The 24,182-nt window shown below is 49.5% G+C and overlaps 8 protein-coding genes across 8 annotated transcripts; 7 read left to right on the plus strand and 1 right to left on the minus strand.

The window, feature by feature from the left end:
- Window positions 1–24: 24 nt before the first annotated feature.
- Window positions 25–1,271, minus strand: CORC01_06463 (oxidoreductase; the record flags this gene model as incomplete). Its single annotated transcript, XM_022618104.1, has 2 exons — window positions 25–1,175; window positions 1,253–1,271. 2 exons carry the CDS (start codon window positions 1,269–1,271, stop codon window positions 25–27), a joined length of 1,170 nt encoding a protein of 389 aa, XP_022475416.1.
- Window positions 1,272–3,272: 2,001 nt separating this feature from the next.
- Window positions 3,273–3,689, plus strand: CORC01_06464 (uncharacterized protein; the record flags this gene model as incomplete). Its single annotated transcript, XM_022618105.1, has 1 exon — window positions 3,273–3,689. One exon carries the CDS (start codon window positions 3,273–3,275, stop codon window positions 3,687–3,689), a length of 417 nt encoding a protein of 138 aa, XP_022475417.1.
- Window positions 3,690–3,805: 116 nt separating this feature from the next.
- Window positions 3,806–4,189, plus strand: CORC01_06465 (riboflavin transporter MCH5; the record flags this gene model as incomplete). The annotated part of the gene is made up of 1 exon (XM_022618106.1): window positions 3,806–4,189. The coding sequence occupies one exon, from the start codon at window positions 3,806–3,808 to the stop codon at window positions 4,187–4,189; it is 384 nt and encodes a 127-aa protein (XP_022475418.1).
- Window positions 4,190–8,751: 4,562 nt separating this feature from the next.
- CORC01_06466 (uncharacterized protein) lies at window positions 8,752–11,396 on the plus strand (the record flags this gene model as incomplete). The annotated part of the gene is made up of 11 exons (XM_022618107.1): window positions 8,752–8,851; window positions 8,905–8,939; window positions 8,989–9,049; window positions 9,109–9,549; window positions 9,606–9,806; window positions 9,876–9,900; window positions 9,971–10,214; window positions 10,267–10,281; window positions 10,353–10,559; window positions 10,640–11,127; window positions 11,192–11,396. The coding sequence occupies 11 exons, from the start codon at window positions 8,752–8,754 to the stop codon at window positions 11,394–11,396; spliced, it is 2,022 nt and encodes a 673-aa protein (XP_022475419.1).
- An 801-nt stretch (window positions 11,397–12,197) lies between these two features.
- Window positions 12,198–13,274, plus strand: CORC01_06467 (short chain dehydrogenase; the record flags this gene model as incomplete). Its single annotated transcript, XM_022618108.1, has 2 exons — window positions 12,198–12,276; window positions 12,361–13,274. The coding sequence occupies 2 exons, from the start codon at window positions 12,198–12,200 to the stop codon at window positions 13,272–13,274; spliced, it is 993 nt and encodes a 330-aa protein (XP_022475420.1).
- Window positions 13,275–15,005: 1,731 nt separating this feature from the next.
- CORC01_06468 (serine endopeptidase) lies at window positions 15,006–17,934 on the plus strand (the record flags this gene model as incomplete). Its single annotated transcript, XM_022618109.1, has 4 exons — window positions 15,006–15,140; window positions 15,190–15,946; window positions 16,003–16,785; window positions 16,847–17,934. 4 exons carry the CDS (start codon window positions 15,006–15,008, stop codon window positions 17,932–17,934), a joined length of 2,763 nt encoding a protein of 920 aa, XP_022475421.1.
- A 672-nt stretch (window positions 17,935–18,606) lies between these two features.
- CORC01_06469 (uncharacterized protein) lies at window positions 18,607–19,227 on the plus strand (the record flags this gene model as incomplete). The annotated part of the gene is made up of 1 exon (XM_022618110.1): window positions 18,607–19,227. The coding sequence occupies one exon, from the start codon at window positions 18,607–18,609 to the stop codon at window positions 19,225–19,227; it is 621 nt and encodes a 206-aa protein (XP_022475422.1).
- A 2,754-nt stretch (window positions 19,228–21,981) lies between these two features.
- Window positions 21,982–23,767, plus strand: CORC01_06470 (uncharacterized protein; the record flags this gene model as incomplete). Its single annotated transcript, XM_022618111.1, has 5 exons — window positions 21,982–22,370; window positions 22,425–22,432; window positions 22,504–22,697; window positions 22,758–22,883; window positions 22,946–23,767. The coding sequence occupies 5 exons, from the start codon at window positions 21,982–21,984 to the stop codon at window positions 23,765–23,767; spliced, it is 1,539 nt and encodes a 512-aa protein (XP_022475423.1).
- Window positions 23,768–24,182: the final 415 nt, after the last annotated feature.

Consider the following 24,182-nt stretch of genomic DNA (forward strand, 5'->3'; position numbering starts at 1 on the left):
AAGCCTTCTTCCCATCTGCCACAGTCACCTCAACAAGAGCTTTCCCACCCTCCCAGCTGACCCGGACGCCCAGCAGACTCGGCCGTAAATGCACTCGACTGCATCGAACGAGCCTTGGTCAAATGTAACCCAAGTCTTTCCGCCATCGAGCGTGATATCTGATCCAGATGGTCCCACGGCGACAGCCAACCCACACAGTCCCGGGGCCCACGACGAGCCGGACCGGTACCCCCCTGGAAATTCCTCCGAAGCTGTCCAGGTCTCTCCTCCGTCCTCCGACCAGGCTGATGTGTAAAGGGAACCGTTGGCCACGTTGAAGTCACCGCCAGTGGCAATGCCATTATGCGCGTCTTTGAACCGCACCGAGAACACCCCGGCCGAAGCACCACCCGCAATCGCACTGCCCGATACATCCCAGTCATATCCGTCTGGGCTCCGGAAGACTCTGCCGGGATCGATTCCACCCGATGCCAGATACCATCGTCCCGCAGCGGTAGAAATGCAAGTCCCACTGGCTGCAAATCCGAATTCTCCTTCCAACGCAGGCGCCATACCACTTGGGTCGACAATCGTCCAAGAATTGCCCCCATCCATCGTCTCAATCAGCCGAAACTTGCCATCGACAGGGTCGCTAACGGCACTACCTCTCTCCTCGTCCTCAAAGTCGACGCAGTTGAAGAAAGCTGCCGGCTCCTCATTCGCAAAACTCTGCGTCCACGACTCGCCGCCGTTGGTAGTGATGTAAATGCGCGAATCCGCCCCTTCGCCAATGGACAGGACGACGGCCTTTTCGGCCGAAAAGGCCTGCACGTCGCGGAACTGCAGGTCGGCGTCTTCCGCTGGCAGTTTGGGGCCGACTGCTTGCCACGAAGCGCCGCCGTCGGTCGTGCGAAGAACCCTTCCTGCTGTGCCCGAAACCCAGGCGATTTGGTCCGATACTGGTGACAATCCTCGAAATTGTTGTTGGCTGTTGGTCGGCAGAATCTCCCATGTCAAGGTCAAGTTCCGCTCGTGCAGACCAGTGACACCACTTCTCACAACAAGTGGAAATGCGCCGGCGACTAGATTGAGGAGGATCGCAAAGAGGCGTCTCATCATAGCGACAGTTGGGGTTGATCGGTTGGAACCAAGCAAGAAGCGGTGCTTGCATGTGGTCAAGAGGAGTACGTCCGTAACTGCATGTAGGCAAGGCGCGGGTTCTTGTTGTTGTGTGGTAAACCAGCCTCCTCATTTCCTTGATAACCATCTCGACCTTCCTTCTCGCAGATCATTGACGGCCTTCCAATTTGAGCCAACTCGTCTGGCGAAGGTTCTTGCTTCAGCCCCGCACCCACCATTCCCATGGCCATCATCCTTGGACCAACCGCACGATCCGCGTACCACGATTCACCAATTCGCAGTTCACAATGCGTTTATAGGACCAGAAACAATGATCTTGATCAAGTTTGTCTTTCTTATCGCAACTTGTTACTTTCAGCAAGTAAGGTATGTAACCATTACATTTTTCGGACAAGCTCGTCCGCCTGTTAAACAAGAGGAAATAACGTGCCCTTGCTGCCGCTGGACTTGGCAGCCACAATGATCCTACACCTCCATTCGGCAAGATCTTAGACGACTGCGCCGTCTCCGAATTGACGACAAGTAAGAGACGTGATGAAGATTTTGGAACGAGGTCAGTAATGATATTGTATACATATGGGACTAGTACTCGCCCTAGCCTCCTTGAGCTCGGCAGAAGTGTCAGTCAGATTGACCTGGAACTCATCCAGACTCCAGAGTCAACCCCTTCTGGTCATTGTGGCTGGGCCAAATTGCGCGATGACACTGGGCTCATGATTTTGACATCTACTTGCCTACCTTACCAAACAGCCTTACAGTGGCCATCAAATGAATAACGTGAGAGTTTCAAAACTTTTGACCAAAACATAGAGCTTGACGAGACGGTCGTGATTGGCAATCCCGCAAAGCTGCATATACTCATCGGGGGACGAGGTTCCAGATGCCACGATCTTCCAGGTAGAAACCTGTCTTCCCCCAGACATGCTATAGCTCGTCAGCTCCTCATCAAAAGGTCTAACCCCCGGGACCGACATTATCCGACAAGACCTTCCAATCAACTGCATCCACTTTGGGGTATTCTGGATGCCTCACACAAGAAGAAAATTTCAGACGTATGGTGCAGTCTTGAGAACACTTCAAAATCTGCCTCACTATCCTCTAGCAGAATGCAACAAGACGACCAGCGTCAGATCAGAATACGTGCGCGAGGCTCAGTTCGCATCTGATGCCATGAAACCTCTAGTGACATGAAAGGAATGATGACATCGTCTTAGAGTATATTTTTTTCAAATCCTACCGTCATCAACTTCTGTCTCCTGTCAATTTAAGAGCTGGAATGTACATGTATGCATGATAACAAAATGCGGCCAGCATACCCCAGCTCTCAAGACACCTGTATCACAGAGACGAGCAGAGCATGTTTTGCGGCATCGCGGGCTTGTGATGAACCTTGTCAACCGATATGACCCTGGTTCTGAGTTTCACCCAGGAATAGCTGTAGACTGGTTTCCGACATCATAAAACCAAGCTCCATGTCCCCCGCAACATTCCGGGCTGTGTTCCAAGCCGGCCAACCAAACTCAACGATCCAACATAGAGATTATGTAATAACTCAATTCAGCTCCAGCTTCCTTATTGGCAAATGCCTTGGCTACAAAGGGCTTCTTATGCGTCGCTTGAGCGTCATTGCGTAGTTCATTTATGCGCTGCCAAGCTTGAAGGATTCAACCCAGATCGCCTCTCAGGGCCAGCAGAACTAATTATCACAGCTCTGAGAAACGTATTACTCACAGCTAACATTGCAGTGTGGTTCGGGTATCGGTCTTTAAGGCCTGGCATGGCAATCCGATGGACCGATACTTTGATAGCTTCCTAATAGAATCCTTGGCGTACATCAGACTGAGTTACAGACTTCTTGACATGTTTTTTTGAGACGTACCAGACTTACCTTAGCTTGATGTCGAAACTCGCTTGAAATTGTACATGTAGGGAGCCTCATGAACTTCTTCGAGGAGCGTTTGACTGCTGTCGGCCTACAATTGGCTTGGCTCTATGACAGCGCTCACCGTGGTGGTCGTCTTCGGCCCTAACTAGTGTCAGATTGGCGACATAATCCGAAAGACCGCTGAGACAGGTCCGGCCATGGATGTCCTGATGCGTCATTTATCAACGAGTTGACCTTCCCAGAAAGTGGCTGGCAAGCCTGGTTGGTAATGCTTGGGTTTTTCTGTGCGATGCCTTCAGTATTTGGCCTCGTCAACTCGGCTGCCGTCTTCGAATTCTACATCTCTGAAAACCAACCTGCCGATACTCAATGTGCCAGATTGGATGGATTTTCCGCTTGTATCTCTTCATCTTATTCTTCGTTGGCATACAAGTTGGTTCTCTTTTCGATCAATATGGCCCCCGTGGGCTTGTTGTCTCGCTGGCGGTCTCTGTATATCTGCAAGCCTTCTTCTGTTGATCTTGTGCAAAGGTTCGTTTCTCCTATATCACAAGAGCACAATGCGGCTGACTTCCATACGTCAAGTAGAATATCATCAGACTCTTCTGGTGTACTCAATCGTCGGCGGCTTGGGTGGTGCTCAGCTCAACTCACCATCCTACGGCGCCATTGCTCACTTCTTTGACTCACGTCGAGGCTTCGCCACAGGCTTAACAGCAAAGGTTGGTTCGATCGGTGGCATCGACTACTCTATCTTACTCCAAACTCTGTTTCCCACTCTGGAATTCGGCCCGACCACCAATGATTCTGGGGTTCATTCTTCTCGGGCTTACGGTTCCTGCGACTCTGTTCATTCAGTCCAGATTGCCTAAGAAAGAGGGACCTGTATTAAACTGGCCAGATTTTACTATCTTTCGCATTCTCAGGCTTACCTTGTCGGCAATCGGAATCTTCTTCATAGAATGGAGGCTAGTCATACCAATCATTTACATCATTTCTTACTCCACGACGTTACCCGGCAGCAATGTCCACTCGTACACAATCCTCTTGATTCTCAGTGCAGGGTCTGCCATCGGGAGGTTTCTCCCGGGCCTTGCTGCCGACAACCATGGAAGATTCAATATCACATGCATCCTTATCACTCTTGCCGTGGATGATGATGGCCAGCTTGGGCACCCGCAGTAGCTTACCAATCGCTGGTTCTATCCTGGAGTCACAGGAACGGGGCCAAAACTCAACTGGGACGGCTTGATAATGCTTTCCGGCGTTTCTTATTTCCTCGTCTTTATTTGCTACGCTGCGGTTAGGGTGTTGGCTATGGGATGGACGCTGCGGTATGGAAACTCAGCGAGATTCTAGAACGGCCATCAAGAAAGACAGCAACAAAGTCAGGTCAAGGCTAGATTCACCAAGTCGGATTTCCATGCACTGTGAACCGGGTTAGACCAGCGCTCAAATAAGGAGTGGCCACTATGTGGTGTCTGATGTTCCATATATATGGGCATGAAGAGAGATCCTGAATAATTATGTCCTTTTATGTTCTATCAAGAGCTTCCAACGCTCCAAGTGAACAACCCAAGAGCCTCCGAGCTGGATGTGAAGATGGGGCTTGAAGATTTCCTTCGTCACTGATAGGTTGAAACGCGCACCGGGTAGTATATTGCTAGATGACGCCGGTACATAAAGGTCCCGGACATCTTGAATTCTGTTTCTATTACGAGTTCGTTATTCGTGGATATACCGAGAATTAAAGCGGATGAATAAATCATTCGCTAGTATCCTGCATAGATATGCATCGACGTCATCTAGCAGTCGACGAGATAGGACAGTAATCAATTTTTGTCTGTATAAGTTTCTGTTATCGACAAATAACCAACATGGAACCTTTCCCGCACAGAATATTACATTATTCTCAACTGGACAAATTGCATACTCATCTCGAAGGTCCCAAGGGCCAAGGCCGGACCTTGTTTGGCTTTTCGGATAGTTATCACATTAAATGCAGGTTATAATCACAGGCGGACCTCATGGTCTCTTAAAATTTCCGCTTGCAACGAATCGTTCTAGGATCAAGAACCGTTGCTTGGCGTAGCCATTTCTAGAAGTATGCCAGGGAGCTCACTCAGCTCCGACATCTACTGCTGTGAAATGATAGATTCTCATTGCTGACTTATCAAGCACCCACGCATTGATCGTATGCTCAGTGTAAAATACCAAGGAACATGCAGGCTGAAAAAATGCAGAAAGGCCGAAATGACTGTCAGGGCCATCTTTTCAGCTCATTGACTAAAGGGATTTCGAGCGCTGGAAGGTCACTGAGTTCGCCCTCTCGCATAGGTATGTATCTAAAGCAAGCTAGCTTGTAAGCTCTCAACGAGTCATGAGAAATTCAGAGAAGGTTCGAGAGTTTTTAGGGATGATACACGGGGAAACACAAACTAACCGATATCGAGCTCAAGGGTTTCTGCCAACGAGAGTTGTTGCTGACAAGGAGTGAGGAAGATATTGTTTACGCCCTCTTCAACCCAGATGTGGATTGTGGAGTGACTTCACCAACGAGTTCCTAATGTGTATGACAGATGAGATGACAGCCGCTAATCCCGGCGACATGACTCAAAGCTGAGGCTTGCCATCTTGGCGCCCGAGCCAATGCCGCTGTCAGATCACACTGGGCTGAAGACCTAGAGACTAACCAGTACATGAAATGAAGGATCATTTTTCGCCGCTTTGAGCATGAAATGTGCCTTGCAGGTATTGGCGCCCAATGAAGCCAGTTTCAGAAATGGGTCGACGGATCTCTTCCTGGAAAAAGAGTAAGATGACTGGTACGGAAGGTTTTGCGACGTCTGTCATTGCGGTCAGTGGTTTTGAGCATGGCCCCATCGGAATGGCAGATTGAGCTTTCTCGAAGCTGTCAAATCTTTTTCTGGATGCGTTGAAGCATAGTCGATGGTCAATCTGGTGCCTTGCAGATTGCCATCAACATATTTTTGAGTCAAGCTAAGCGTAGCCAGCGCTTTCCATCGCCTAGTGGATTGTTTGATTGGGCCAAAAGTTTCATTGCTTGTGCAAGCTAAGGACCCATCGATGGTAGACTGCTCTACGTGACTTGGTTGGTCTACTTTTAGTAAGATCTTGGGCCTTAGTGTTCCGCATATTCTGTTTGATAAAATCTTGTCGCCGCCTGTAACCTTCCTCTGTGACCGAGTCAACACCTGCAGGAATGGAAATTGAAGCATCATGGCGACTTTCATCTGCCCAGTCATAGCTTACCGGGCATTTTGTGTCTTGTGAGCGAATTATGCACATAGAATGATCTGTTCACCTGTTCATGAGACGCGGTCGGATCTCAACACGGATACAGCCTCACCTAACATTGCTAGCGTTGAACTATCGATAGAAACTCACAGCTAAGACGGGACAAGGCCCGACCTCCCGACAATGATCGTCATCGTCAAGCTTCTTTGAGAAACCCGAGGTCAGTGATTCTGGACAGATGCAGCTGTGAAGAAAACGTCATTGTGCACGGATATCGCCCGAACTAGTGATATAGCTGGAACTCTTTGTTATCACTGGCAGCCAAGATGTGGAAAAGGGGAAGATTACTACCGATTGGACTTTCCTGTCAACTCAATTTGCACAAAAAGTTTTCTTTAAAGGAAGGTTTAAACGACAGGCTGGTTGAGGTTTAACGTGGAACTGAAGATTTCTGCTACTGCACGACAGTAGAACCAGAACAAGAACAAACCCTCCTTGCTCTCCCGGCTGTCCCGGGTCCGGGACTCGGTGAGTTTTGGGTATCTCGGGATATCCGGTCAGCTCCAACCGGCCAGCCCCAGCCCCTCCTTGCTCTCCTTGATTTGCGGGTCTCCCATGGCGGATGAACTAGAATATGTCGGAGATATGAAACAGCCCGATGTGGTGGGTCCCTTAGGAGAGACATCTGGATATTTGCTGCCGGTGATGCTGGGTCAAGGCCTATCGATCAGTCCCTAACACAGTCTTACTCACCTAAGCAAACAAAGCCAGAAACGGGACAATTCTAGATCATCATAGGTATGCTTGTGTACGATGAAAAGTCCGTACTTGGTCATGGAAACAGCATCATCACGCCTTGCGCCTGCGAGCAAAATTCAGGATGATGTGTGTGACGCTGATATCAGATGAGAAGCTCTGACACGAAACAACCATGCGGAGAAGAGCAAAGAAGCTCTGCCTGCTGGGATTTTGCTTATACAACCTTAATGGAAAGGCGAACCAGTACCCCGCGGGATTGATAGTTCCCTGGCGAAGTCGCTCGACATTGAGTTTTGGTTTGCGTCAGCTCGCCAAAAGATGGACAGGACTGGAAATAGACTTTGAAAGCTCAGTATCATAAAATGGGGAATGAATGGCTGAAATAACTGACGCCCTGGTCTTCGGATAGGGCTGAAGATAATACGGCCAAATACGAATGCGGGCAGAACAGGGCCTGGCGTGTCCTAACCGGCATGTGCTTGGTCTGGAATCAGGCCACGATCGTAGTTTGCCACAGGAAACAATGCAAACAACGTAATTAACCATTCCCGAAGATCTACCAAGCTTCGCTGATGTGGCTTAAACCCCGAGCAAGGTTGCAGCCTGTTTCCAGGCTACGATCCTACGACTTGGGTCATGTAATTGAGTTCACATACTTACAACCGAGTTAACACATGCCTATGGCCCTCACCGTCCGTGTTGAGATCCCAGCGGGAGGTCTAATCTTGTCCAACATTCCTTCGGATAACACCACGGCAAGTCAATGTCAGGCCATTTCTGCACCATCTGAGTTTACGAATTTTGTAAAGCAATCCGACTGGTAGCGCTAAATCTGCTTTCAATGGAGATCGTCTTTGAGGTTGCGATGGCTACAATAGGATCGTATACTACGCAGATGTTTAAATCAAAGTGCAGTCTGCAGTGGTAATCTCTGAATGGCAGCTCCTGGACAGACTGTTCAATGCAGCCATGCAGATGCTAGATGCGGAGGTTTCAATGGCGGGGCTCAGTCGAGGCACTGAATCATTAGATCACACATGAAGTTTTGCAAGAAGTAGGTCCAAGTCTCATTGTGTAATTCACACATTATGAGATGAACAAAAAACAGGCCTGGTATGGAGGACCTTTTGACTGAATAAGCATAATGCATGAATGCTAAAACCGAAGTTGGTCTACGGGAGGGGGAACGGAGGCCTGACCTGATGGGCGACATGTGTCTTCCCCAACCTGCACCCAATCTATCTGAGAAAGAGCGACGGGCCAGGAAACAAAGAGGACCTGGGACGAGAGAATGATGGAGGGGGGGTACAGACATTAAAGTTTGAATGGAAGACCAGGAGAACAGCGGTTCTACGAGGCGACAAGATAGCTACAAGGCTCTAGCATTGCTTATTCAAGGTTCAGTAGCGCCTTTTAGAGACGTGACCTTTGTTACATGTAGGTCAAGAACCATGGCTGGCTAGATCTTTCAGGAATCATTGGGCAAGGTTGGAGCCACGAGCCTACCTTGAATGGTCCTTCGCGGGGCGATCTCCTGCATATTCATTCGGAACTCACGGCCCGGGTCTATCATTGCGTTCGAAGAAGCATAGTTGCGATGGACATGAAGCGGGGATTGATTTAGATATTGAGGGCTCCCACAACACAGCATGACTTTGACAATATTGGCTCTCATATGTGTTTCCTCCGCCATTTCATCCAACAAGTCTCATTACAAGCCATTTCATTCGATGTCCTCGCCAGCTTCAGCAAACGCTACTGGTACCGGCGGCAGGATATACAAACGTCGACCTGGCGCTTGCGAGACATGCAAGGTGAGGAAACGAAAATGTGAGTGAAGAAGCACGCAATGGTCTTCGCAGCGGTAGCTTGACAATCCACAGGCGATGGCGGCAGACCCAGCTGCGATAAGTGCCTTGTAAGTATCTCTCTCGGGACTAGATTTCATCGATTCTCATAATTTGCAGTCTGCATCCTCTTTCTGCTTCTACGTCACACCGAAGAAGAGGGGAAGATCCATTCAGAATGGTATAGAGATCCGCCTAAGCGCCTTATTCTCCGTATCATAACTAAGCACATCCTACCAGGCTTTAGCGCAACAACGAGACAGAGTGCATCCTTCGACGACTCCAATTTCCTATCACAACAAACAACACCAAACCCATCCCCGAAAGATCAGCTAGACTACTTTGGGTCATCTTCAACTCAGTCATCATTTTCGGGCGTCAACAGGTTGGTAGAGATTGGGAGGTTTCCTGCTCCTGCGACAACTGGATCTCTGGAAGAGCATTGGGGTTTAATCTCCGGTGGACGAATGGATTTACCTGAGGTTTTGGGAGCACAGAGCACGGGAATCATCGCTAGCCCAGCATCTTCGGCGTTGGACTATTGTTGGAGCACACAGCTTTTGCCGAACGGACAAAACGGCTCTAGCTTGCAGCACTTTGGTTGTCTGATACCAGAAGATTGGAACGATCCAAACCTACTGGAACTTGATGACAAGAGCACTCTGGAAGGTTCTGTTCAGGGTATGTTTTTGGCCCATGATATCGAGATATTGGACGTCGACTGACGAGACAACCAGCCACATCCGCGTATTCAACAATCGATATGGTGAAGCTCCTCATAGGAAGGGACCGGAGTTCTTGCAATTCTAAACAGTTCGGGCAGAACCTTATGGATCTTGTAGACGAATCTGCGACCTGCTGCCACAGTCCAGGACTTACAGCACGCCCTTATGATATGATTCAACCGAGCCTTGACACACTAGTTGAGTTTCTTCACGGTACACTGCTATCAACTCCGTGAGCAGTATAAAAGGTTTTGGAGAAGCGAGGCTAACGTCGACTGGCAGCTTTCACAGCCTCGGAGCCGTATCTGTACGTCAATGCTCTCCAAGGCTAAGCATTTCAAGATGTTTACTTATAATGTACTAATCATCCATGGCAGCGGGGTCAAGTACATAGAGGAATCTGAGATTTTACGTCTCTTTGAAGAGGTGGTCATAAAGGGGATATCCGACCATGCGAAAAGTTCGCTCATATACGCAACGCTTTCCATTGGATGTTCTATCTCGCTCAAGCGAGCCGATCCCTCACAGGAGAAGGAATCGCACATGAGATGCTTGTACAGCAACGCCATGGTACATGTCGAGAAGCTGCACTCGTGTCATCCATCCGCGCTGTCCTTCAAGGTACGCCTGATTTCTGTCTTTTGTACTGGGCCATACTGACCAATGGAACCAGGCCCTGGTCACTATTGTAAGCCTCCCAAAAGAAAGGAAATAATTGCTGCTCGTTTACAATCATAGCTGACATCCATTGTCGGAAAGCTCATTACATCGATCTTCTGGAAACCAGAGGACACGGAATGGCTGCTGGGTCTCGCCGTATCCTGCGCCCAATCTTTGAGGTTGAATGCTTTGGCGTCTATCAAGACGATTTGCCAGACGGATCAGGAGGTAGAACTATTAAAGCATGCCTTCTGGCTGCTGTACACGATTGAAAAGCCGTTTCGGTTGCGGAACGGACAGCCCTCGGTAAGCTCGCTTTTCAAGGACTCAATGTTACCACGTATCGATATCCGCACAATTCACTAATTCCATCTGTACACATGTAGTCCCTGGATAATGCTTTTATTGACCACGAACCCAGTCATGTTGAGATGGAAGCTGGAACACCGTCAACGCAGGCCTTTGGGATTCACTACCGCCTAGCTCAATGCTGTGCCAGAGTGGCGGAGGAGTTTGACAGTCGAGACGCTCTGTCAAGGTCAACGTCACACGCGGCAGAGCATCTAGACCACTGGCTGGCACAACTTCAGGGATTGAGCGTCGACGTTTTTATTGCAAGACACAGACCGACACCCACAACTTCATGGGACTCGAGGATGGCTTTACCCAATAGTCCAGACACGACGTTCCTGCATGGTGACATTTCGGCAAGTTTGCTGTACTTTGAGCTGGTATTATGTGTTTGTGGAAGATTCTCAGCCAACGCCATGGGCTGTCTAAACGTCGATGAAACAGAGCAACAGGTTCTTGATTCTGCCATTGACGTTTTGAACTTACTCGTCGAGGTTGATCCGACGAAAGCGGGGACAGACCAGTATGTCATGCTCACTTTTCCGCAAGAAACTCTGGTTACTGATCGAGTGTATTCTTACATGTAGAAATCTTGTGCGGATTGCTGTCAGCTCGTTCTGCTTGGTGGCGGCTTTCATATCACGAGCAAATGACCAGGTCACTACCTTCAGAAACATGGTATCGGCGCTTGGATTCTTCGCCCGATTGACAGTCACTTCGCCGCTCATGACGCTTGGAAAATTCAGCTCGGTGGTGGATTACGTGCAGAAAACAATCAAGAACGGGAGTTAGACGATTTTGTCACAAAATTACATGTAAGCACAGGACACTTTTGGTTTTGCATACATGCACGCATCCATCTAGTCCTCTGAGCGAACTCAATACCCTCAATAGATTCATTTGACCAATTCAATCGTCTAAGATCTCAACTAAGCTTGATATGTTTGCTTCATACTGGTTATCGAATAAGAAATGAATCCGAGATACAGGATGGCATTTGGTCACCGAGCGGTTTGTTATGGGCTGCGCTCAGATCTCCACGGATAGGTGCCAAGACCTCGTCACAGAGAGAATTGAATACCCAGTATTATGCACTTTCCAAAAGTACACTGCCTCATTCAAATGTGTGAGTGAGAATCGCTTGATGATACCTTCTCACACGTGCGTGGGATGTGATCATTGCGGTGCCCACATGTACTTTGGGCAACTCTAAGCGCCTCGGTGAGGTTAGCTGTGCCTAGACTTGTCTCTATAAACCCCTCTGCGGGGTAAAATGCAGGTTACCCCGTGGAGAAGCCACGAATAGCAGTGGTACAAAGTACTGGTATGTCTTTCGCCCATTTGTCAGATTCAATGAACCCCCAGGTTCCGATCGTCGGCCTCGCCCGCGTTATTAGTTCCATTCGTACCCTCTGCTCGCGTCGATTTCCTGGGGTAATCGCGACTAAGTCAGCAGCTCGTTCCTCAGAACACCCTCTCAGCATCTCAATACGGGTTCTCAGCGTTCACGTCGACTGAAAACCTACATGCTCGAATCTGCTGCAGCTCAAATTTGATCTGATCTATTTTCACACTTGAGACATACAGAACGAAATGACAGAATCCACCCCAAAGTCGACCGCGCCCTACAGCGTGGCCGGGAAAACTGCCATCATCACAGGCGCCGGCTCAGGTATACACCCTTGCCTCCAGTCAATTACTATTTCCATATTCCGTTTTCATAATACCACCACTACGGCAACTCACTAGTACGTAGGCATCAACTTCTCCTTCGCTGAACTCCTACTAGAGCGCGGCTGCAATGTCGTCATTGCTGATCTCGCTCTTCGACCGGAGGCGGAGCAGCTCGTCTCAAGCAACCAAGACAAGGCGAAAGCCGAGCCACGTACGATTTTCGTCAAGACTGACGTAACATCATGGCCGGCACTATCCAACATGTTCAGAGTCGCCATTGACGAATTCGGGGGCTTTGACATCTTCTGTCCTGGGGCAGGCGTCTATGAGCCCCACTGGTCCAACTTCTGGCATCCACCGGGATCGTCCGAGAGTAAGGACAGTGTAGATGGCGGTAGATATGCCCTGCTTGACATCAATATCACCCATCCCATCCGTTCTACGCAGCTGGCGATCTCCTACTGGCTGCACCCCGGAGAGGTCACAGATACGGCCCTGCCTCCGTCCATCAAGGCGTCACCCGAGGACCCGAAGCGTATCGTTCACATCTCGTCAGTGGCCGGTCAGGTTCCAAACATCAATGCTCCTCTCTACGCAGCCTCGAAGTTCGCCATCACCGGATTTGTGCGTAGTCTTGCCCGCCTGGAAGAGACAGATGGGGTCCGCGTCAATGCTGTGGCACCAGGCGTCGTGCGAACCCCGCTCTGGACTGAGCATCCGGAGAAGCTGGTCAATCTGGACGAAGCCCAGGATGGTTGGGTCACTCCAAGGGAGGTCGCAGAGGCTATGCTGCGATGCGTCGAGGAGGAGGCCATCGTGGGGGGATCTATCCTAGAGGTTGGCAAAGATAACACGCGTCTTGTTGAGACTTTCAACGCACCCGGTCCGGATCACGACCCAAAGAGGGGTCTCATAGCCAGAAACACGTCAAAGGGAATGGACATGGTATTCTCTTGGTTGAAAGATGCTACTAAATGGGGCGTCGGCAGAGATTGAAAGCCATCTAAATTCCGTTCTCGGAACTCTTAATTCCATGCAGTACGTTCTTGAGTACGTAGCTCGAAGAACCACTTGCTGGTCATAATTACTATAATTCTTTCGTCTTCTAGAGCGCTAATTCAACCACAGTCCAGGCTCCTGTTTTCCTACTCTACATTAATCAAGGTCATTTGCTTTAGGGGTCATCTGCAATCTGTGTTGGTGTAAAGCTAGCAAAGTGTATATGTAAAGTCACCGTGGAAAGCGACAGCAAAAACTACGACTGAGACTATACGTATCATGAGTTGAGCTGACTCCTATGAGACTAACGCTCTTCGCGTTGTTTATAAATATCTATCATCTGCCACCAAATGGCAAGAAGCCCATGTCAGATGTCTCTGAGCCAAACTGCTTAACCAAAATTGGCAGCTACAATTCGATGGGCTGTGCTGACCTGCCGGCTACGGCCTTTTTGGCTGGAGGCATTGCAGCTTGAAGGATAATCCCAACGGTAACTTATCCGAAGACATCAATTTGGCCTAGACACCAGGAGTCGATAATGCTAACTGTGAAGCTGCGCTACTCCGCCTTTTCCTGAAAAAGAGAAGCGACGAGAACGTTATGAAAAGACGACTAGCAGGCCTTCACTTCTCTTACAATCTTGATAGACAAGAGTTCAAAGATTAATTTCCTTGAAGCCAAGATTGGAGAAGGAGAAGCTGCTGATGTATTCGCAGGTACTTGGAAGGTTAAGTTTCAGCCTTAGGTTAAAGAACCCGCGCCGAACCGCATCTTTAAATCAAACAGAAATCTACCAAGGGCGTTAATTAGACATCAGTGTGAACACACTCGGCTACCTCCTCTCGAACAGCATCTAGGCACAAGATATCAATGATGAGCGCCTCGATGTGAAGAACCTTGCATTGGAGGCTTCACAGAAGGGCATCCATAACGACGTCAATGGGGGGTCTTTGAAAAAGTGCCTGGTAACATACGCTCGACGGACAGGACATGGAATGTCGCCACAGCACCGTCGCCGCTAACAGAACTATGGGCCACTAGCTCTGGAAAGTATCTGGAGAGAGTCAGTGAAGTATACGTACTTGAGAGACAAACGACGACAGGGTTGGCCATTTTGACTCTCAAGCCCCAGTCTAGCGGCCATGGCGATACTTCAGTCTTTTTCCACTCGGCCGGTGAAAAGTTAAAACATACATAAACGTCTCTGGACGGCAAGGCCGGAGTGGATATGGTGTGGCCACCGGTCTTTGGAGTGGGACCAGACTGATCTGGATTGCTTCGGGACTTCGGCTACTGCCTGTGAAGCTTGCTCAGGTGTAACCTTGCGCTGAATTCCCAAAATCGAAGTCCGGGAATGGATACTACTGAGGGACATATAAATGCACCAGGGCGTGGCCACGTGCGGCCTAAGTTCGAAAGTACCGGGGAAATGAAATGCTGTCTAATCACAGGGTCAAATGCTTCGGACAGAACAGAGGTGCAAAGCCAGCCCCTTTGCGTGATTTCTGAGACTATGCGCAATATCCACGCCGCGAAGCTTGACATGTTTTTTATGGAGAAGTCGGTAATTGCGGCCACTATGTTAAAGTTCGATCACTGGGAACTCGGCCTGCTTGTCGCGCGCGATATTTGCGCGAGTCAGGTTTCCTACCAAAGGCCGACAGGTCTTTTACACGATGGTATAACTATGACCGAAGCGACGCGGTCCAAAGCAAAAAACCGAAAGTCATGATCAACCGCCTCAATCGGAACGTCATGAAGTCTTTCATTAAGCAGGCTGCCTTCGCAGCTTGCCTGCCATGGTTGGTTGTTTCCGAATACCACGACGCCTTCGTTGTTGAGTTTGATGCATCCGTACAATGGGTAATACACAAGTACACCCTTGCGGGAAATGTCACTAACACTCTCACAGAGCCCAGAGGCTCTCAACAACCAGACACAAGGGTCTTTGACAGCTTCCGGCTGGGACTGCACAGTATCTTCGCGGTACTATTTCACCCACGCCGTATTCCAAGGAGGATCCTTCAGTGTAGACTGCACCAACGATGGAGTTTCTCGAACATCGTTACTGTACACGTTACAGTCAATCCAAGGCATTCTGAACGCTTGGCCACTCACCCCTGCCCCACTACCCGTTCAAATGCCCAGTATTCCTGGCAGTTCTGAAGGTGGTTTGGAACTCCCCAGCCATGGATCGAACAAGCGCGACCTATCCAAGGACTCAACTCTCGACGCAAGAGACCAAGCCGGGGCTGACACCTTGTCGTGGCATGTTGATACCGGTGTGTCGAAGCTTCATGCTAGCAACATCACGGGCACAGGTATCCGTGTGGCTGTTATTGACGACGGTTTCGATATTGACGTCCCTGGTCTCAGCAAAACCAATATTGCGTACACCCACGACTTGGTAGACGGCGACAATGATGTTCGTGATAACTGTTCCTTCGACGGCACGGCCAACTTCGGTATTATCGGAGCCAAGGGTGACGAGGGCAAATTTGGTGTCGTTGGTGTAGCTCCAGACGCAACATATGAGCTCTATCGCATTAAGAGTTGCGATAAAGATACCTCAGAAACTGACACGCTTATCAACGCGTTCCTCGAGGCTGCCAAAAGAGGTGTGGACGTGATCACCTGCTCGTTCGGAAATTATGCTGCTTTCCCTGATGGTAAACTTCTGACAAACTCAATCTCTCAATGGGCCTGATTGCTGACAGCCTGCCAGACCCCTGGTCCTCCCTGGCTACGCGACTATTCAATAGCGGTATCTACGTTTCCCTTCCAGCTGGAAATGGTGGCCCTGGCATCTTCACCACCGCTAGTCCAGGAGATGGTGATACTCTCGCCGGCGTCGGCACTGCGGACCCCTCGCAAACTCCCTATTACACTTGGGGGGGCAAGTGGACTGCCGGTGATGAAGGAGGCTCGCTTCGTTTCGTCCCTGACCTGCCTTTTGACTTCCCATCGAAAGAGGGACTAACGATCTGGACATCAAACACTCCCAATACCAAAGACTGCCAGCTGCTCCCAGACAAGTCTACCTTGCCGACAGATTTGTCCAAGGTTATTTTCCTCTCCCAGTTTGACCAATGTTGGAAGGCGGCCGATAATTCCTCTGTGTCTCTTACCAAAGAGTTTGGCATCCCTTATGTCATGTACTACAGCCCGAGCGATTACATTCTTTCCGATGGACCGTTCTTTGAGGCGACCTCTTCAAGCACAGACCCAAACCTGAAGGGGTCCGTATCAACCGATTACGCAACAGCAAATCGGTTACTGGAGGCGAAGGCGAAGCACGGCTCGGTTGAAGTCTTGATTGCCAACGAGGTCTCTGCCGCAGACGTGGAAGTCACTTACACGGCCAATAACCGCTCTGGCCTTCTTAGCTCGGCGTATACTAGCTGGGGCCCGACTCTTGTAGGGGGACCCTGCCCCGCATTCCTTGCTCCCGGAGGCAGTATCTTGAGTACCTTCCCTGGAAAGATTGGAGGCTATGGGGTACTCGGCGGTTAGTTCAACATTTATAACCCATTCACTTTCCCGGGCAAGCATTGACTTTGATACTTTAGGTTCCGGCGAAGCTACGCCGTTCGTAGCCGGCATTGCTGCGCTCGTAAAACAGCAGCATCCCGACTACACACCTGCAGAGATACGGAACGTGATCGCAACAACAAGCCGCCCAGTCAAGTGGAACGATGGAAAGGGAAAAACAGAGGATTTCCTGGCGCCGGTCTTTCAACAAGGAGCTGGCCTTGTCGACGCTTGGGGAGCTGTTCATTCAACCACAATTCTCAGCACCTCTTCCCTTTCCTTTAACGACACAACTAACCGCCCCAAAGAGTTGACCTTCACTATCAAAAACACTGGATCGGATACCATCAGTTATCAATTGAGTCATATCGGAGCCAGCTCTGGCTATTTCCTCGAGAAGGCAGACAGCTACCAACTCACTAAAGCGGAAGTCTACCCAGTATACGCCGAGGTCGGCATTTCCCCTTCAACTGTTTCAATTGGTCCTGGAAAAACCGCCTCCATTTCCGTCTCCATCTTGAAGGATCCCGCCTTGTCCGAAGCTGCCACCCGTGTCTCCTACTTTGGCGGCTTCATCAACATTGAAGCCAAGGGCGCAACCGACGTCAACAAACTCTCGCTACCTTATACAGGCTTCGGAGCACCCCTTACTACCTTGCACAGTATCAACCGCGATAAATCGTACCTTTCAACCTTCAATGTGGCCACTAGCGCGGTGTCGCCTGCCGAAGGAGGCCGCATCTATACCTGCACACTGAACAGCACCGCAGATGTTCCAGCTTCTTTCCCAGGCAACGAATATCCCGCTGTTGAGATCTACCTTTTCATGCAGTCGCACGATATGAGGATCTACATTGTGGATGCGAAGTCTGGAAAGGAGTTATTTCAACCGTACCAGAGTTCGCCGGAGGATCCTTGGAATACGCATACGTGGTATTGGGATGGTTCCGATGGTAACAAGTTCTTCGTCCCTGCCGGCACTTACAAATGGCGCGTCAAGACTCTCAAGCTACTCGGAGATCCGGCGAAGGAGGAGGACTTCGACATTTGGGAGGCCGGTACATGGGTGCTGAAATATACCGCTGACAGCATTTTCCCTTCGAATACAACGGTTTCCAGGAGGTGAGGGCCAATTCAGATAATTAATAGCTAGCTAGTCAAATATGAGAACGAGCTGATGGAGTCTGGCAAAGACCCATTTTGCCTCGCATTGAAGCCAATCAAATATGTTTGAGAAGCCATGAAGGAAATTTGATATGATTGGAACATCCTCTTCCCTCTTCGAGTCGTTTTCTAGCTGCAACAAAATGATTACCTTCTGCCCAGCTCGACTGCAATAAGGTAAGCCGCGCTTGGCACTCATCAGCGCAGTAAGACCTAGTGGAACAACAAGTACTAGTTTAAGGTACAGAGAACTTGTAACTTCCCAATTCGGGCAAGTCTATTCCAATGGACCAGAAAAGCTCCAATGAGGTTATTCTCGTGCGAGGCTCAGCATGATTGCCCAGAGGGATCTGCCTTTACCGTCGATCGGACCGACCGAGCAAGGCATACCTCAACTGATTTCTAATACAAGTTTGCGGTGCACTGTACCTGCATTGCTTGGCTTGTCCTCAAATTTAAGCAATCCTGAGAGGACGCTGCGGCACAAGGGTCGGGGTTTAAGTAGGCATGATCCCATTCACGGAGCCTCCGATTCTGCTCCGTTTTTCGGTGCGGTACCAAACTATCGTCTCATATTGTTTCATATCACAAAGACTTCAAGATACACCTCTACGCGCTACAATACATTTCCATCATGGGCTGGTACAATATTACCGACGACTACATCAAGGATGCAAAGATCAACCTCCCAGTCTGCGAAATTCTTGAAGTCAGAGAAAGATGCGGTGGTACTCAACGAACTATAGATCGTATTGATCAGACCGGACAGCCAATCCCAGTGTGGACGCTGAACGAGAATAACGAAGAAGGCGTCCTTGCGATTCTGTATGCGAATCCCAAAAGCCAGGCCCCCCCAAACAGCGCCGTCGGCATCATCAAATATCATACTCTGTCCTCGAAAGCACAAATCACCCTGCGCGGTACGGACCTGAGTATGAAGCTCACGGACTACAGCCATGGACATGAATTCAACTTCAACGGTTGCAAATATCGATGGATAATGTCCAAGAATACAATGTCGACGAGTACTCTTTACCTCAAAGATGGCAGCGAGCGAACTTTGGCGAGATGGAGGCGAAAGCCTGAAGGTCGAGGTGGGGATTCGAGTCCAATCTTCGAGTTGTTTGTTCCCCCACAAGCTCTGGATATGGATTTCTTCATTGTCACCGGGTTAGCATGTGCAGGATACTGGAGAAAGGCAAACAAAGACTCGTTCAAGATTATTGGGAAATTACTTGGAGGGATTGATATGTAATGATGTACTTATCACTTCAGGATGTATCATAGAGAATAATTTCTTCATCGCTGAGTGTCATTTTATGAGGAACACTCAACTAGACTTAACCTATACCAACTTTTTGACCAGGGTAAGCCAAGGGAAATGCTCCGATTATACTTCTTGTCCTTGTGCTACCCAAATTCCAGGTTGAGAATGGGCGCTTTTTAGTATGCACAACCAGAGGCGGTTTCTCCCAGGTGGCCCAGGCTTTGTGGTTCAAGTTCGGCTGCGTCCACTCTTATGAAAATGAATCAAGCTTCATATCAAACTCTCATAGGAGGCTCAACATAGAATTGATAGTATTTTTATTCGCAGGTTGTCAACAGAGTCACATCAACGTTTACCAACTCCCCGACGCATCTGTAACACCGTATTTATACTCAACGTCTTGGCAAATCGCTTGGTATGATAACAATGTTGTTGCGTCCATTGCACAACGTCACTTACGATTCCGCCCCCTCCCCCGCAACTGATAAATCCACCCTTGTTCTGCAACTTCTGTACCAAGGATGGTGACATTGCGGATCGGTCGGTAGCTTGCAAGTGGCTGCATGTGATTGCGGATAGCACGGAGGAGGACGCACACGGAGTCGGGACTTTTGAGATTGCCGTGAACCCGATGTAACACGCACGCTTCCGAGTCGGATGGCGGGGTCGGCGCCATATTGACTCAAGAAACTTTTAGGCTAGTCCGCCGTTTGCCCAAATCTTCTCAAAAGGATTGACCGGTGTTCCTCTTCGATAGTCTCGACACAGGCCTAAGGTTTGAATTCGAAGTCGAGACTAACAAACGTACTCTTGGGAAGCTTGTAGAGCTTCTTGCGACTATTCTTCTTCTGATCTTGGATGCAAAAGGGAGTTTGGCGTATGGGAACATCATAGTTTGGGCTGCATTGGAGCACCGTCAAGTAGTCGGCTTCCCGGCGCAGATTGTCTGGCTGGTGAGAATGAAATTGGCTGAAAAACAGCTAGATATGAAGAAGACCAGAAGGCGGCTTTATGATGCCAGTGATGGATGACGTTAAACTGGGAAATAGCGCTGAACCTTGAGCTTCTGGACTGGCGGGCTAATCTTGAGTGACCCCCAGATCGATTCGGTCTAATTATTTCTCTCATTTGCCGTGAAAGGAAGAGCGCCGAAGGGAAGTGGAAGTGGATTCACGAGGATTTGGGCTTTGCTACCAGCATGGCCACCAAGTCCACCAACTTCATGAGCTCGCTGGATCCACTCAAGGTCACCAAGATGAATTTGGAGTCTGGTTTGGTTGGCCCTTGTCAGCCTGCCTCCATTCTGCATAACCAATATAGAATGACCTGGCATACTTGTTTACCCTGATCTTCTGGTCATTCGGTCTGAGGCTGAGGAGGAGAATTTAGAGTGATAAAGACGGGCAAGAGAGACACGACTGGCGAGAAGGAGACTAAAATCAGTCCGAGTCCCATGGATGTTGTTCACCATGCTTACATAGGTAGGCAGATAGCCACGTTTCTGAGTTGCTACACGCGACCTCGTCCCACCGAGCATTCTCATTACATCTTTTCAACGATGTTCCTTCTTTGTACTCTACTTGGCGCTGGAAGAATATGAGATGGCATCAGTAAGTTGGGAAGAAACTGTCTACAGTCAACGTCACACAGCACTATGCTCGATGTCACAATTTGGTCTTAGACTGGTCGGCAATATCAGTCCGAGTGCTGTCAAAACTTCACTTGCTTTCCGGGGTAGTGATTTATGCCAATCTCATGTGCCTGAGCGACATAATACCTTGGGCAGTCAAAATTCATATTCCCAAGGGAAGATGATCAAATTGCTCAACTGAGTCAAAATGGAACATCACTAGCCTTCAGACGCCCAAATTGCTGTCTCTCCCTTAACTCATTATTCCACACTTATCAATTAACAATTCGACGTAAACAGCTGCCAGGAGTGATGTCATGGAGGCGTTTTCTTACGGCATGCCATGGGGAAACCACCTCCCCGCTGGATCGGTGGCTTCCATCCCGCATGACGCAATTGCATTCTCAAATACTGATGAGAAAATCACCATTATTCTTGACGAGCGGCCGACAGACAGTTATTCGAAGGGATTGAATATCTGAGACAGGAGGTTCAGTAACGAGACACATCTAACCCAGAACAAGCACCTAGACATCTATCAAACCATGGATCGGGACTGATCGACGCTATCTATCCAACTTTCAACGACCCTCCGGAAACAGATGGGTTGTATGTGGAATGGATTGGGCTTAGTGTCTTGATAAGTTAGAGACATTACCAACCGCAACGGGTTGTAAGTTGAGCGTTCCTGATGGGGCTCATCCCGAAACAAATGTCTAGTTCCAAGTTTGGTGCCCGAATCCCCTGCACTTGGGCGCCGCGTTACGCGCGGAAGTTCGCCCGCTCAGCCAAGCGTAAGCTACATGTAGGTATCCGTACGTTATCAAAGTTTGCCGATCCACGGATTCTGAACACCCGGGCTGAGACCGATCGGCGATGCGGGGCCGGGTCCGGCAGACGTCTACCGTCCGAAGCGTTTTCCCTCAGCACAATCACATGCTCTTTTTTAAAGCAATTAATCGTCCGTGATAAATCTTGCGAGATACAAATAGTCTTGTAGCTCTCTCGGGGTTACAACAAGCAGTCATCGGCATCAGGGTTCCTGGGCCTACCCATATTATACTACATCCCAGTAATCGCGAACCTGAAAGCTACTTTTTGCATAACCCAAAATGTCTTCCTATCACCAGAACCCTCCTTCGCGGCTAGCTAAGACAGCGAAAGGAATCCAATGGAACTCTTGGTCTCTCGGCGCTGCCACAGTGCTTGCCGGTCTTACGGCGCAGAGCTTGCTTGCTTCTGGGCCTGTCCCCAAGCCAAGCCCCTCGATTGAGTCGTGCTTGGGCAACGTCTGCGCCGGCAGGACAGATTGCGTCCAGTTCCCCAACCAAAAGAACGCCAGCAAGGCTACTTCTTGGATGGCTCCGTTCAACCTGGGCCAGATTGTCACTCCCACCGCCATCGTGAGACCCAAGGATGCCCAAGAGGTCGCAAGCGTTGTGAGATGCGCCATCAAGCATGGTGTCAAAGTTCAGGCAAAGTCAGGAGGCCATGGATGGGGGTAAGTACTTTCAATACCACCGAGATGGTCCCCAATCACTAACACTCCACGCAGAAACCACGGTAAGCTTCAATTCGACACCATCAAGTGTACTGGAGCGTCCGTAATTACAGTTTGCTAACCATGTTCCAAGGCCTCGGAGGTGAAGATGGTGCCATATCGGTAGACATGGAGCACTTCCAATACACCCAAGATGCTGGAACGAACAACATCCGGGTTGGCGGTGGCACAAGACTAAGCCAAATCGACGAACACCTGAGCGGCGCCCAGCGAGCCATCCCTCATGGAATGTGCATGGGCATCGGAATTGGCGGCCATGCTACTGTGGTAAGTCGAAACTGACACTATTAAGTTAAGTCAAGATCAACACTTACAAGATGTGTACAGGGTGGCCTAGGTCCAATGTCTCGCATGTGGGGTACCACCCTCGATCACGTAGAGGAAGTTGAGGTCGTCACGGCGAACGCGACTATTGTCCGCGCGAGCTCCAAGGAGAACTCCGACCTTTTCTTCGTAAGATTTCCTCAATCCCTTCATGATCAATGTTTACCACTTGCTGATACATTCACCTCCAGGCTATGAGAGGAGCCGGCGCAGGATTTGGCATCGTCACCGACTTCGTCATGAGAACTCGCCGGGCGCCATCAAGCGCTCTTCACTTCAACCAGAGTTTCTCCTACAGCCACCCTAAAGAAATCGCCGAGGTTCTCCTCACCTGGCAATCTATCGCCACCGACCAAACCCTCGACAATCGCTTCAGCACGGAGATGGTATTCGGTCCTTCGGGAGCTCGCATCTCCTCGACCTGGTTCGGCTCAGAGGCAGAGCTCTACCAGACTGATATTCTCAACCGCGTTCAGTCCATCGGTGGATCTCTCGCCACTCGTCAAGAAACCTGGAATGGTTCTCTTGCCCGTCTTGCTGCCGAGGAGGCCCTTCATACGGCACCCACCCCGAACAAGCTTTATTCAAAGAGTTTGGGCTTGAGCAGCAGCCACATTTTGTCCAATTCAGAGATTGCCAGTCTTCTCGCAAGTCTTCCGGCTGAGCTTATGGCTGAAGATTGGTCCATCAAGTTTCAAGCAGCAGGTGGTGCTGTTGCGGAAGTCCCTGTTGGCAGCACAGCCTACGCTCACAGGGACAAGGTCATGTTCTACCAATCCTATGCACCTGACGCTTTGAACACTACTCGCGCCAGCCTTGGAGATTTCCACAGGAAGCTGTTGAATACTCTTCCTAACGCTGCTGGCACCTACCCAGGGTTTGTGGACGCGGAGCTGAGAGCCCCTCAAAGTTCATACTGGGGGTCTGGTCTTGCTGTTCTGGAAGAAATCAAGGCACAATGGGATCCGGAGGATGTATTCCACAACCCCCAGAGTGTTGCCGCGCGAGTTTAACAGTCCAAGCAGCTCTCGCAGAGTTCCTGTGCTGACTAGTTCATGGACGTATCGGGACTGATACTAAGCTTCATTTTCATTGTAGCGTAATAGCGCTGCTAGTTGTAGCATCTACACGATGACTGCGTGTTGTTTCAAAGGGACAACAATAGCTATTTTGTACGACTATTCTCATTATGTGTATGCATCGTATAAGACTGATCTATAAGCTCGAGGTGATTACACTGAGTCTTTAGCAAAATGGTAAGAATGAGTCGCCATAGTCTAAGCATGAAGATATTTGGACGTAAATGGCTACTACTTCCAAGTCAATATGCTAATGTTGCTTGGGCAACAATCATCACTGCTAACATTTTCGTCACAACACCTTGGGACCAGTGTTACATTCCCTAGTATCAAATTCACCCTTGTAAGC

The sequence above is a fragment of the Colletotrichum orchidophilum genome (assembly GCF_001831195.1).
Source record: "Colletotrichum orchidophilum strain IMI 309357 chromosome Unknown Scaffold_48.1, whole genome shotgun sequence".
In the NCBI taxonomy this organism is placed as follows: Eukaryota; Fungi; Ascomycota; class Sordariomycetes; order Glomerellales; family Glomerellaceae; genus Colletotrichum; species Colletotrichum orchidophilum.